General features: G+C 37.0%; 1 protein-coding gene across 1 annotated transcript in view; it reads left to right on the top strand.

Moving 5' to 3' along the window:
• Positions 1-4,047: 4,047 nt before the first annotated feature.
• LOC113441768 (deubiquitinase DESI2-like) overlaps positions 4,048-14,712 on the top strand; it is a 45,866-nt gene continuing 35,201 nt past the window's right edge. Inside the window, exon 1 of the mRNA XM_026708942.2 lies at positions 4,048-5,442. Coding sequence (XP_026564727.1) covers positions 5,404-5,442 — 39 coding nt within the window. The 5' untranslated portion in view covers positions 4,048-5,403. The remainder of the gene's footprint in view (positions 5,443-14,712) is intronic.

Raw genomic sequence — 14,712 nt, 5'->3', positions numbered from 1 at the left:
CTTTTCTTTTTCTTTTTAATTTTATTTTTATAAGTTTTTATTCATAAACATTTTTGAATAACAGTGCATTGACAGAGCATTATTTACAAATAGAACACGACCAACATACTTTGATAAAAAATCTCAACATACAAACTATTAGCAGTAGTAAAGGTATAATAACAATACCAATAATATAACCAAAGAAGTTGATCTAGGTTTCTTCTTTCACTAGATTAATTACATTTTTATCAATTACTACATTTATATTTATCTACCTCTTTACTTTCAATACATATAATATTAACCTTCATAATTGTACTTTCTCTCATTTCTACCTCTTTTCTCTATCCATTCATAAAATTAATTCCATGTCTAATAGTATTCTGAATCATCTTTGTCTTTAATTTTTAAAGTTAATCTGTCCATTTCAGCACAGTCCCAAATTTTCCTAATTACAATCTTGTCCGGTGGAGTATTCATGTTTTTCCAGTATTTTGTATATGTAATCCTTGCTGCTATCAATATGTGTAACACTAAATATGTGGTCCCTTTGTCAAAATCCTTTGATAGTATACCTAAAAGGCATGTTTCTGGTTTAAACTCAGTATTTTGCTCAGTTATCATTTCCAGCCATTTTTGTATATTCTCCTAATATTTTCTTGCACGTCCACCACATATCGTAATAAGTGCCTGTGACCTGGTTTTATTTCCAACATTTGGAAGATAAGTTGCTAAACATTTTCACCAATCTTGCAGGTGACAAATGCCACCTGTAAAACATCTTACAGAGATTTTCTTTGTAAGCTGAGGCCATAGTCATTTTGTAATTTCTAACCCAAAGTTTTTGCCAATTCTCTAATTCTATATTATAACCACATTTTTTTGCCCAGGTGATCATCATTTCTTTGACTAATTCTTCCTCCATTTTGTAGTTCAATAAATAATTGTATATTTAGAAATCTTTTCTAAAATCTTTTCTAAAGTGAGCCAAGTTAGGAAAAGCCACTTTTAAGACAAATAACCTTCAACTGAAGCCCTTGAAATTTTGATACTTTGATATCATTTTTTTTCTTTTTTTTAAAAAAGAAGACACTCATGCTAGGTAGGAGTGGTTCAAACCAAACCTTTATGATGTCCTTTGGACAGCAAGCACAACAATCAAATATATAGATCTGCAGTTATTAATAACACTTAAGATAAATGAAGTGATTTTTTGTTTTATGGCTTGAAAAAAGCCTAGTGAGTGCTGAAGTGATAAAGAAGATGAAGTATCTAATAGTTCTCAAAACACGGTGATACTAATGTTACTTAGTGCCAATTCTAATAATTTTCAATATTTATGCGAGTGAAATTAACACAGAGAATCAGAAATGAAGATTATGACAAATTGATCATAAGCCTGGCAGTTAAAGCTGGGTGGCCTCCTTATAAACTTATTGTGACCTTTTAGAAATATGGCATGCCACCCTGGGAGGCCAAATAGCCCACTGATTTAATTTATAGTTTTGCACATCTGAACAGTTGTCCTCTTTTTATTCCTGCCCAATGCATTCTCTCACTGTGGCCTTTGCTACACCCAACCCAACTCAACCCAACCCAATCCATGAAAATAATTCTGACGATTTCAATAAGCATTTTAAATATAAACCTAGCCGTTTATGTCTTCTTCCATTTGCCCTGCAGTGTAATTTTAAAAAGTTGGTCAGCTGGATGAAAAGAACACATGCTGGTTCCAAATGGATAAAAATTGTAGTGGGGATAACTGGTTTGATAAAAATTGTGGTGGCTCATTATATTAAATCTTCCAAAAATAATTTGTTTTTATTTTTTCAACCTCATTTCTTGTTTTTCCCAGTTCGTGGATGAAAATCGAAACCTGGATGATAATTATTTGCTTCCAACAGTGAACTCATTTTGCTGATAGAACCTGTGGTCAGGTCTTCTATTTCTACATGTACCCTGATAGTACAACATGCTGTTGTTCTGATACCAGATCCTCTGAAGAGATAGATTTTTCCAGTTTTCAGACTTGCTGGGAAATGTCATATACTTTCTCTTTAGCCTTTCACACTTCATTTCCTCCATAAAATCTGCTTCAAGGAACTTCCAGTACATGCAAACTCTTACCCCATTTAAAATTTATCTACATAGTACCAGATTATGGTTGGTGTCCTTAGAAAATGCCAAAGAAAATGCTTAGCTTAAGTGCATTTGGTAACCTTTAGAACATCGCCACAGAATTCAGAAGAGTGGCTGAATCCTTCCTTTGAAAAATCAAGAGAGAAAGATGCATGTACGGATGAGCCAGCCACAGTCTTCCAAATCTTCCAGTAACATTTTACATATAACTATGATCCTCAAATCTTTTTATGCATTTACCATAAAGCTGGTAACGAAACATAATATATTAGTAAAAAGAATGAGAAGCAGAAAACAGATGTATGGATTTATAGAAATAAAATTTACCCCTAAAAGGAGATTATTCTTTTTTAATGGATGGGGGTGGGGGAGAATTGTATTCAACTAGTAGGTTAGCAGTTTGGGATTCAAGTCACTTCCAATACAATTGGTGGAGGTTTTCTTATTGAGTTATCAAAGAAGGTGGCGTTACTTTTAAAATTTTAATTTGGCAGATGACATGGAGGAAGCTTACAAGTGCTTGTTCATTGCACATGTAAACACTTTTTTTTAAAAAACAATTTTATTAGTTTTTAAAGACAAACAAAACAAACAAGACGTAAAAACATCCAACTTTCCCATAAGTATTCAAACAGTGTGTCGGTTGGTTTACCAATTTTTTGTGCATCCATTTCATAGTCTCAATTACAGTTACATTACATAATGACTCATATTATCAATCGGAAATTATATACCCTAGTATCACTATTAAACAATCATTTGACTATGATTTTATTCATTCATGCTTTATGAGATAGCTATAATTTACTTAGTTTATTTAATAACAAATCATATAATCATACCAAATCTATCCTAAAAACATTTTATAAATATTAAAGAAAAAAGAAAAAAATGTCTCTTTATATATTCATTATTATCTAAAATTCTAAATATTCTATTTATTATGTTTTATCATCCAACCATCGATAGAAAAGACCCCAAACTTCATAAAATTGTTTATCCTCTTGTTCTCTAATTTCAAATGTCAATTTACTCATTTCAGCACATTCCAATATTTTCTTAATAATTTCTTCCTGCAATGGTATTTTCTCATTTTTCCAGTTTTTAGCAAATACAATCCTAGCTGCTGTTAGCACATGTAAACACTTTTATATGAACACACTTGAAGCATGCTCTGGTAGCTTAAATATATAGGATATGCATTTGGATTAATTATCCAGTCCTGTCCTGGGATACACTAAGTGTTAATTCTCTATTCTAATTCAAAATAAAATGTGTAAATGAAGGTGTATGAAATCATTAACTAAGTTTCAAATCAACTGAAATATGAATCTGTCGATTTTTTTTTTTTTGCCTGCACCAAAACGAATACATGCTGCCCTACGCTAATCTGCTTCTTTATTTCCCTTGATTTGTAGCGAGTGCTGGTTCTTGACATGTGATTGGTGGATGCTAACACATTTTTCTCTTCGGCTGAATGGTCCACCCTCAGCTGGAAAAAGTGGGCAGCTGTTGCCTGCGAAAGACAGGGGAATGCTGGGCAATGCTGATGTAACAGGCTCTCTGCAATTTTCATTCAGATGTGGTTGGCTGCAAGCTGGCAGAACGCCTCGGCTACCCCTCCCATTCCGATGAGGTAATCCCAGCACCCTTTCTTGGATATTACAGCAGGATCTGTGCTTTTCCAGCTTTAAGGTCAGCTCTCTCGCCTCCCCGAAACTCATTGGATGCAGGAAGAGCCCCCCTCCTCACTCCCTTCCCAAGCTCCCCCTCCTTTTTCTTTAATGCACATCTCACTATGCTTTGGAGGGGAGGGAGGAGCAAACCCAGGAAGAAATTTACCGCAATGGATTTCACAATTTACTCTGGCCTCCAGGTCTAATCTGAATGGGATTTATGAGACTCCAGCAGGAATTTGCAGCACTGCCAGACCCGAGAGTCCTAGCCAGCCGCGGGATAAGAGAAAGTCCAGAACTACTCCTACCCCCACCAAAAGTAATATGTATTCCTTCTGCTCTCATTCGCTTGCTGGTTGTTTAAACTTCTCCCTTTGGAGATGCCTTCTCTCTGGAAAAGATGGAGTGGTACTTTTCAGCTCTTTCCAGTCTCTGGACAATGTTCCTGTTGAGAGAAATTGGTGTGGGAAAAGGGTTTTTTAGCTTCCTGTACAAAGTGCTGAGAAGAGCCAAGACTTGGTGCTTGGCATTTTCTGATTTGCTACGGTTTTGGCATCAGCACTCGGAGAGCGCTTTGCACGCGATTCTCCTAAAGGGTGACCAAGAGTGCTGTTCCGTGGAATAGATGGCTGAAGAGGCTTCAGTACCCTGGACAGTTCCCTCTCGGCTCCCTGTTATGGTTCAGACTGAGTGAACTGCTTTAGTGCCGTGTTCTCCTTTTCCTTTAAGAAAAATTACCTTCCTCTTCTCCCCACAGATTTATTTTGTGAGCTGGAGTTGGTATCAAAGCCTCCCCCCACCTCTATTTTTTCCCCCCAAATAATCACCTAGATTGAAGGAGGAACTGAAGCTCTGAAAGGTAAATTTCAGCACCTGGATAGGTTCTATTATTTCTACATTTTGGGGATTGAGGCACAAGAAAAACAAAACAGTAGCAGGGTAGACAGTTCTAATTTTTTCCCCCCTTCTGCTGAATTTAGAGACTCAACATACAGAGGAACTCAGATTTCCTGTAAATGTCTGCTTGGATTTGTTTTAGCCTTGAAACAGGGTGCAGATTTTTGCTTTTAAGCTCTCCCCCTTCCCACCCCTCAGTGCACCTTCTCCATGGTTTGATGTTCATTTAAAGTATTCCAAATTTGGCTAAATGTCTAGTTTGGATTCGTCCATCCACTTGTCCTGTAATCTTTTCTGTGTTTCTTCCCTTCTGGGAGGTTTAGAGGGACTCATTTTTAAAGCAAGCCACTCTATCTTGTGATGGTGGTTAGTTATGATTTGCCATGAGGAGACAGGAGGATAAGGACTGACTTGGAACATGCTGTACAAACACTGGCACATCAATCATCTGCAGTGATTTTTTTTCTTTAAAAAAAGATTGAATATTCAGCTGAGAGTTTTTAAAAGGAGCCTCGTTACCAAGAAACTTTGACATCAAAAGGCTTGGAAAACCAACTCTGGATCTCCCCACCATAGCTGATACTTCCTCAATAGCATGGGCATTGGTTTTCTGGTGTAACTAAGGGTGAAAACCCCCCCACGCCCCTTGGGTATTGCCACATCTGGCAGGGATTGAAGGGCTTCAATCCAAGCATCACTGCAATCTACAATGGCAAATGAACCGGTGATCTTGAATGTTTATGACATGGTGAGTAAGAAACAAGCTGATGCCTTCATTTCAAGGTGGGAGGTAGGGGAGACAATTCTGGGATATGATTGGGCAAGAGAATCTATTATGATGAGCCAAGCAGCATGCACGGCACTTGGCTGGGTTGAATCTCCAAAGCCATTGGTGACAGAGAAGCTACTGTTGCCCACACACCTGGGTTTCTTCAGAAAGTACTGTGTTTTGAAGGGAGTCCATCACAACAGACTAAAGATGCAGTTAAGAAATTACTATTGGAGAGATTCTCTCCTTTTAGTAGCACAGGTAGAAGAAAGGCTATGAGTTGTATGGGTTATATCCTGAACTGAATACCCTTGACTTTCTAGACAATCAAGTGCTCTGGACTAAGAAGGAAGCTTGGTGGGGGGGATAGTGAAATGAAATATCAGAGAAACCCTTATAATGCTTGATCTTTTTTTATACAGTAGTGTTCTGTAAGGATTGCTCCAAAATAACCATGCTATTTCTTGCTTAGCATTCCACATTAGGACCTCAGGAGTGTGATTGAAGAAATTCTTTCCTGTATTTTGGAAATATTCTAAGATGAGCTTTAACACCAGGGGAACTGGTTCAATTGGCAAGTCTTTTATTATTGCTTTATAGCAAAGTTCGTTTAATTTTGTATTATTATTTTTAAAGCATAATTGGTACCTGAACATATTATTTTTAGGTTGTTTGGATTAACAATACTTTTCATTGCTTTTCTACATTGGATCTTTGTGATGCTGATAATAAGTTTAGAGTCAATGGAAAAAAGAATATTCAGATCAGCAACATCAGATCAGCAACATCAATTAAAAAACAGGAAAGTCTGAAGTACACTGATAAATTTAGTTTATATCTTCCTCTGGATTATCAATATTAAATTCTTAATAAAAGATACTTTCACAAATGAGTTTGAATTCTCTTGACTAATAAGATGTTTCTTCTGTTTTTTTTTTCATCCAAGACTCAAAGGATTAGCAGATGTGCAAAATAATAACCAATTTGATTGTCAATTTAGATTCAGCTATTGGCTTTTTTTAAAGTGCTCATTTCCACTTCTGAAAAATTTATGAAGACAAAAGCTCTATTATTCAGTCAAGATATGAATTATAGTAAAAGGTTTTAGTGGATTTCAGTGATAAAAGTCCTGAATGGAAGAATCAGTTAACCCTGGAATATTCAGTAATTCTTCATTTGTTGGGATTGCTTAATATAAAATTGCAATTTGGGATGTCATTTGTTTTCCTGGTGTTTAGGAACTCACTGTCATCTTAAGCATCTCAGTTCACTTTGTTTTCAAGCTGACTCCATGATTAATAAGTGCGAAGTAAATCAGAAAAAGAAACATTAAAAATTTATGTGAAAAAGAAAGTGTTGTTCCATTAATGAAAGATATTAATATAAAGGTCTTACCTGATTATAAGACTGAACTAGAACTGTTCCAAATTACACTTTGTGTCTTGTATTGCTTGCAAGTAAATAACATATTTCCCTTTTTGTTGGTTGTTGGATGTATGCTTTGATTATAATCAATCTGCCACTTGAACAGTTACAACCTTTCTCTGTGAACTGGTCAGCAAAGAAGTGCATATGTGAGGATATTAAGAGATATTTGTGATGGTAATCATGTTCACTTGGTATTGAAATAAATCTGTAATGTATAAGTTAATAGAATTTAAGATCTTCAATAACCATTCTCAACTGCGTTCACTCTAGATGTGTTGCACCATAAGTCCATGTCCCCCATGTTGGCTACCAGAAGAATATCTCTATAACATTGTGATAAATATCTCTTTGATCTTTCCATACCCTATCTTTGAATGTAGAAATATTCTTATGCTGCAACACTATCATCTCTATATCTATCTATCTATCTATCTATCTATCTATCTATCTATCTATCTATTTATCTATCATCAGATTATCCTTGTATGAGCCATCATACGTGTGTGTTGTGAGAACAAGCTTTGGCTCAAGATCATTCACCACTGTGCTCAAATCAATGGCCTTATTCCAATGATAACAAATTTTGAACATTTGTTCATTGAACATTGAACATTTTGGCTAGTATGCTCTGGCCAAGATTATTCGCTTTGTATGCATGCCTGTCTGCTGATTTTTAAAATGAAAATTTTGCACAGGCTTAAATATCCCTTGTGTTGATTGATGAAACTTAAAAAACGTTTGATTTTAGCTTAATTGTTAAGCTAATAACAACTTTTGGAGTTATTTTTGTAGCATGGCAGGTCAGTCAGGTTACCATTTGCATCTCCTTGGGGAACAATTGTTCACTGAGAAATGGATTATAATCTCTTTATTTTATATGTAGAGCCCATTACTTTCGGTAGTACATAAGATGGAATGGAACCATTGACTATTGTTCTTAAATGTCTTGCTGGAAATTTGTTCCAATTGGCTTCTAATTTCAGAAAGGAATATGGAAGGGAAGCGATTTTATCTTTCACTATACATTTTGAGATGGACATCACTGATCTTTTAAACTATTAAGCTTCAGAAGTGTAATATTTGGCCTTGTATGACTAAGGAACATTAGTAGATCTTACATGCTACTTTGGCATTATACCCAGGATTAAATAGATTCCATTCGTTTATCACACCTAACAATTTAAATGTGGCTGATGCTCTTTAAATGGGACTTAGTAGTTTTGCTAGATTAACAAGATTTTTGTGAAGGAGTTTAAAGGCCAAGTCAACCCCTATTTTTTGACTGCAATGACATATCTACCTGGAAAAATATTTATTTATTTATTGGTATCCTGACTTTATTATTTTTACAAACAACCCAAAACTGCAAATATATCCAACACTTCTTCCTCCTCCTATTTTCACCAAAATTTTATCCAGATTACAAATGTGGTTTGCCATTGCCTTCTTCTTCTGAAATGTTTTTTCCCCCAGTTTCCCAATGTAATCTACAGTCTTGGAATTTCCTGATAGTTTCTTTATCTACCAAAGTCACCTAAGTGCTCCCATCTGCTATAAAAATGGATCAAAGCAGAAGAAGCTCATTATATAACGTCTAGCAATATAATCACATATTGACTTTGCACCTAGTTGAAAAAGAACATTGAACTACACTGGACTGCTTGATTTATCAAGGAAATTTATTCCCATCAGGACACATTTCCTGTAATCCTGAACCCATCAGCTGAGCAAATTCCCACAGTGACCCAGCTATTCCTTATAGTAATACCTCACATATCCACTTCTCAAAGCAAATGCTTATATAAGAAGTTAAACCCCCAGATATGACAAAAATCAAAAGACAAACTGAAACAATTGGGAAAAGAGATTAAGCAGCAGAATAGACATGTTACCTTGATTTTTAAAAAATGCTTATTTAAAACTGCTCCTAAATCTTCCTTCAATCCTGACCAGCTGGCTCAAGGTTGACTCAGCCTTCCTTCCTTCCAAAGTTGGTAAAATGAGAACCCAGATTGTTGGGGGCACTATTCTGATTTTGTAAACTGCTGAGGGTATGCCATAAAACACTGTGAAGTAGTATATAATTTTAAGTGCTATTGCTATTTTCCACAATTTTCCACACAGTGCTAGAAAAGATTCATACGAATAAACAAAGGTTTTTCTTCATTAGGGTTCAGAAAAGTCCCAGAGGACGAGCAAATCCTGGGATGCTCTTATCCAGGTAGTTTTGGATTTATAAAGAACTGTTGGGCTCCATGTTCCCTCAAGGAGGGACTTCTTCTAGTTTGGGTTGTACCAACTCTGTGAGTGGAAGGGGGAGGGAGGGAGGGCCCTTCTCTCATACTCTTTCTAAAACTTACTTCTTTTGCTTTCCCTTTTCCCTCCTTGCCAGTAGGCTGCCAGGAAAGAAAGAATGCTTCTCAAACGTCAAACAGATTTCTTGTAGAAGGCTTTTGAAGTTAGATAAGGAATTGCGGATGAACCAAACAGATAAGAAATCTTTGTCAGATAAGAAAAAGCTAGTAATAATTTAGGTTTTCCTGGTAATTGCTGGTAACAATTCAGCAACATTCATGGGCAATCTGAGGGAGGAGAACCAGGGAATTGGCCAGTGGTGGGATTCAATTTTTTTTTATTATCGGTTCTGTAGATGTGGGTTGGCTTGGTGGGCATGGCTTGGTGGGCATGGCAGGGGAAGGATAATGCAAAATCTCCATTCCCCTCCCCTGGGAGAAAATTACTTCAAAATCCCCATTCCTTCCCCACCCCACTAACCTGCTTTCCAGCTCCGTTCTCCTGTGCAGGGCAACAAAAGAAGACCCAGCTGATCAGCTGGGACTCTGGAGGCAGAGAATAGATGGGGGCCAGTCAGAGGTGGTATTTGCCGGTTTTCTGAACTACTCAAAATTTCCACTGCTGGTTCTGCAGAACTGGTCAGAGCCTGCTGAATACCACCTCTGGAATTGACATCTCACAAACCAATGGTACATGTACACCATTTCCTCCATGATGTCATGATATGGTAGGATAAAATGGCATCATTCAAATCATTTCTGCAGTAATGTTACAATGCACTGCACATTATAGCTCTTTCCAGAGTGCTATGGCAGCAGTTTCTGGATCACCTAATATTTCTAGATTGTACTCAAGGGCAGTAAGACATTCTTTTTCATTCTTGTTTCATTAATCATCAAAACATGTCATGGCCATGTCATGGTATATTCCAGTCTCACACTACTGTTGGCTTAACTTACTGCCTCAAGTCCCAGCTTCTTTAATCCTAACACATTGAATAGACTATGATTGACAGAGTTCAAGCATCACGCACATAGCATAGCTGGTTCCAACAAAGAGCCACAAACCAAAGAAGTGGTATTTCAAATTATGGTTTACTGCTAAAATATGAGCCCACTGGTCACTCACTTTTAACTAGGGAAACAGGGATTTTTATTACTATAAAAATGGTAACAAACCGTTTTACTGTTTGTTCAACCTGGGTGAAAAAAACGATACAACTGATCTGGCTTGTTATGAGGGTTTTGAATATAATCCATAATTTTCTATGAATTATATAGTGAGTATACAACAAAGCACTCCAGGATGTATGTATGTGTTTTTGTGAGCATGGGAGAGGCGGAATAGAAGTGCTCCATCCATTGTCACAAAATAAATCAAGTGCAATTTTGGCAGGTAGGAGGGATACCAATTACCATGGATTTAAAGCTCTGCCATGGCTGGCATGATCCTCTTCCCGCACATGGGAGTACTTTAGCCAAAGAAAAGCTTAGCCTGAGGATGAAAGCGCAATTATGAGCATCTGTGCCGATATGAAATAGCTTCTTCTTGAAGCCTGGATGTCTTGTGTATTTACAGATTGCAGAAATTTATCCTCACCCTGCTGGATAGTTGTACCAGAAGGAATTAGATGGCCTTTAATGAAATTTTAATAGCTGGAATAGAGAACCATGTACATAAGATTTATTTTTTGTCACATAAAATAAGGTGTACGAACATCTAAGACTTACTTTATGAAAAAGAATCCTCCACTCTAAAGACAGATTAGGTTTTTCTGTGGCACTTTCTTGACTTCAAAGCATTGCACATGACTGAAGATATTTTCTTGTTTAGATACAAACATAATTTGAGGAAAAGATGGGAAAGGTAAATGGCTGTTAACTAGAATATTCCAAAGATTAATAAACTTCTTTTGCCAACTATGCCAAATCTCCTTTAAATAGTTAGCATTTGGCCATGCAATCAAAAGGCAAGTAAAACAAAATTTTAAGGGATCTTCTTATTGAAAGTTTTATTTCAGTTGTTTCTATTAAAAGCAATATCCCTTAGACATTACAGCCTCCTCTAAGCAGTTTGCAGAGTCAGCATATTGTCCCCAACAATCTGGCACCTCATTTTACTAACCTTGGAAGGATGGAAGGCTAAGTCAACCTTGAGCCAGTCAGGATCAAACTGCTGGCAGACAGCAGAATTAGTCTCCAATATTGCATTCTACCTACTGTGCCATCACAGCTTTTAACCTAGAACCAAGATAACTTTGAGTGAAGTAGGAGACTTTAGAGCAGTGGTCACCAACCGGTGGGCTGCGGCCCACTGGTGGACCGTGAGAAAATTTTGGTGGGCCACAGAGAAATATCATCCCCAGAGCAATTAATCTAGGCTGCACAGAAACACAAAGCTGTGCTGCCCACATGGCTCGTGGGAACACTCCTTGCCCACTCATTCCTTACCAGGCAAACTTGCCTGCTAAATTGCTATTTTTCTGACCATCAGCTGTTCTGCTGTGCTGGGAGATTTAGATTAGCTAGGAAACAGGAAATGGTTGGATTTCTTGCTTTCTAGATAGTTTAGATCTTCGGCTCTGCTTTTAAGCACAGCCGAACCTCCCTTAGGACTGAAGGTTCTATTATTCAGTGCAGACTCACGGCAAGTGAATTTGAGAGACTGAGCTGGCCAATGACAGATAGATAGATCACTGAATGATTCTGTGAGCAACTCAATCTGTCTGCCTGCTTTGCCTGATTTTGGGTAAAAGTTGCTCTTTTTTATAAAAAATTCAATATTTACATACATGGTGTGTTGTGAGTTAATTATGTGAGTTTGCTTGCTAGCAAATTTTATGAGTTTGCTTGCAAGCAAATTTTATGTGACAGACTAAGCTAGCCAATGGCAGATAGATCTCTGAATGAATCTGTGATTCTGTGAACAACTCAGTCTGCCTGCCTGCTTTGCCTGGTTTTGGGTAAAAGTTGCTCTTTTTAAATAAAAAATTCAATGTTTATATAAATACTTATAATATTTACATACAAGCCATGCCCAGCCAGTCACATGACCACCAAGCCATACCCACAAATTAGGCCAAGTCCACAGAACCCGTTAATGGTCCCTGGGATTTAAAATTATAAGTTTGGTGGTCCCTGAGGTCCAAAAGGTTGGCGATCCCTGCTTTAGAGGATTCCAAACACTAGTGAACAGAACTAATGCTGCCAAACTCCAGATCATCATTGAATAACAACTAATATTCAATATTCATCTGGATTTTTACAGCCCAGATATGGGGGCCCGAGAAGATCAGTGATCCATCTGCAGTTGTAGAACTAACAAGGCTCAGTCTAGATGAAATATACCTACTCTGAATCGAAAACAGCATGACGTCAGGATATGAATAGCAGTTATAACATAAAATAATGTTAAAGGACAGTTTAATCAGAGAGTTCAAGATGCAAACTCCCCAGTGAGCTCGCACAATGAGTTTAGCTGGGTCAGTTTAAAGACCTAGTAGCTGCACTCACTCAAACCATGCTGTGCTCCATTACTTTTAATCCTCACCTGAGTTCTGTGGCATGGTTTGTAATTCAATGCACGGTGTGAATCCAGAAACCATTTACCCTAGTTTCCTTTGAAGCAGGAGAGAAAGAAGAGAAGGCAATCAGTAAAGAAAAGGGTAACTGGGGTTCTTAAATAGAAACTGTCATTTGGAACCTGCATGTACAATTTGTATTTCAAACAGTTAACTCACATTAACCTCAAGCCTGATAGCCATCCATCTGTGACCATCTTGTGATTGAGGCTTTATATTAGATCTTAAACCAAATTAGGCAAGTGCTAGAAATCTTTGCTATGTTTTCTGGTATTGATATCTCCTCTGAGTCTGAAATTTTGTTTCCTATTAGGGAGCATCTTTAATGCAACTTAAATGCTCAACCTAATTAAAATGTAGGTGGATCAACGACCAAATTATTCAGAACATAGGGCAGAATAACCAACCATAAAGGAGAATTGGTTACATAAAGAAGGAACATCAGCAGCTGTATTTCACCAAGCAAGCTAACTGTTTTATAAAACTGGAACTGTTCCCATAACCCATAGAAAAATAATGCAGATGCTGTGGGAAGGAAGGAAGGAAGGAAGGAAATTTTTTTATGTGAAATAGAAATTGTTCTAGATAGAGTTGTTAATTGATTGCAATAGGAATAACTAAGCAAGGGTGAGTAACCTTTTATAAGTTCTTGCTCAGTGGTCCAGGCAAGTGGAACAAATGACACTAAAAGTGATTTTAAAAGTGACAGATTGAACTCTTAGGCCACCAAAGTGACTTAGCCATGGGTAAACTGGTGATATCTCTGACAAGCAAGTTTGTGACTGATCACTTCTTTGGCAGTTGGTAACTTCTGTGGCTTTTGTCTTCCCATTCTGCCATTTACACCTCTACACATATAGCTGTATATGCACTGTACTGATTACATTCTGACTTTATTTTATCCATGGATCTTTCATTTTTCCAGCTAAGAAGCATCATTAAAACAACAATATTACTATGTGAGAAAGCCATAAATGCAACACACGTTTATTTATCAAAGTCAGGAAGGAAAACAAATATTTGTTCATTGTTGTTGAGAATCACATGAAGTAGTTACCCCAAATCTGATTCCTGAAATTGTTTTCAGAAATGCATCATGATCAGAAGACACTTGGAATGAGACTTACTGATTGGATCATTTTTTTATTCATATTGGACCAGATCAGTGGTTTCCACTATAATCCCCAGGCAGACTTTAAGATTAGCACTAAAGTGAAATGAAATAAAACACGACCAAAATTTTAGAAGGTTGCTGGATCATTCAAGGTTTTTGCCTTTCCAGCTAAAAGCTTGCAGTATTCAGACAAGAACTCCAAAATGTCATGAAATTCAATAACTTCATGCAATTTCAGCATTCTGAATTTCTTTTAAATGCTTATTAGTTGTACTTATTTTGGGATATCTGGAGACACAATCTGGGTGCCACATTGCCAGGGGAAGTCTCCATATCCTCCCAATGATGATAAAGTTCTCAGTCTAAAAAGATAAACTTAAGAGCCACTGGCACGGTTCTTTCTGATCACTGTTTGGAAACAAAATAATACCATCTACTTTTCCAGCAGATTGGAACACAACAGTTTAAGGGCTTCCTAACGTCTTAAAAATAACAGAGATAATGCACATCCCAAGGTTTTGGAAAGCTTTTAACAACACCAATCTTTTTTTAAATAACACTTGAATTGATAAATCGCTATTTAGATGCCGACAAAAAACCGTAGAAGTCGAACTCCAAGATGACTCAGTGGCTTACATCATAGGACACAGAAACAATGAAACAACAACAAAAAAATCATACCCATCTGGAAAATATAAGAGGGGGGGAGAGAGAGAGAGAGAGAGAGAGAGAGAGAGAGAGAGAGAGAGAGAGAGAGAGAGAGAGAGAGAGTAACCATAGTAGTGGCTGCATTTCTGATGATAGATAAATAGGTAGATAGATATGTAGACAA

Source organism: Pseudonaja textilis, chromosome 1 (assembly GCF_049901715.1).
Source record: "Pseudonaja textilis isolate UNSWEBS1 chromosome 1, rPseTex1.2, whole genome shotgun sequence".
In the NCBI taxonomy this organism is placed as follows: Eukaryota; Metazoa; Chordata; class Lepidosauria; order Squamata; family Elapidae; genus Pseudonaja; species Pseudonaja textilis.
Note: the sequence above shows the minus strand (reverse complement) of the source record. Positions and strands in the feature narration are given on the sequence as shown.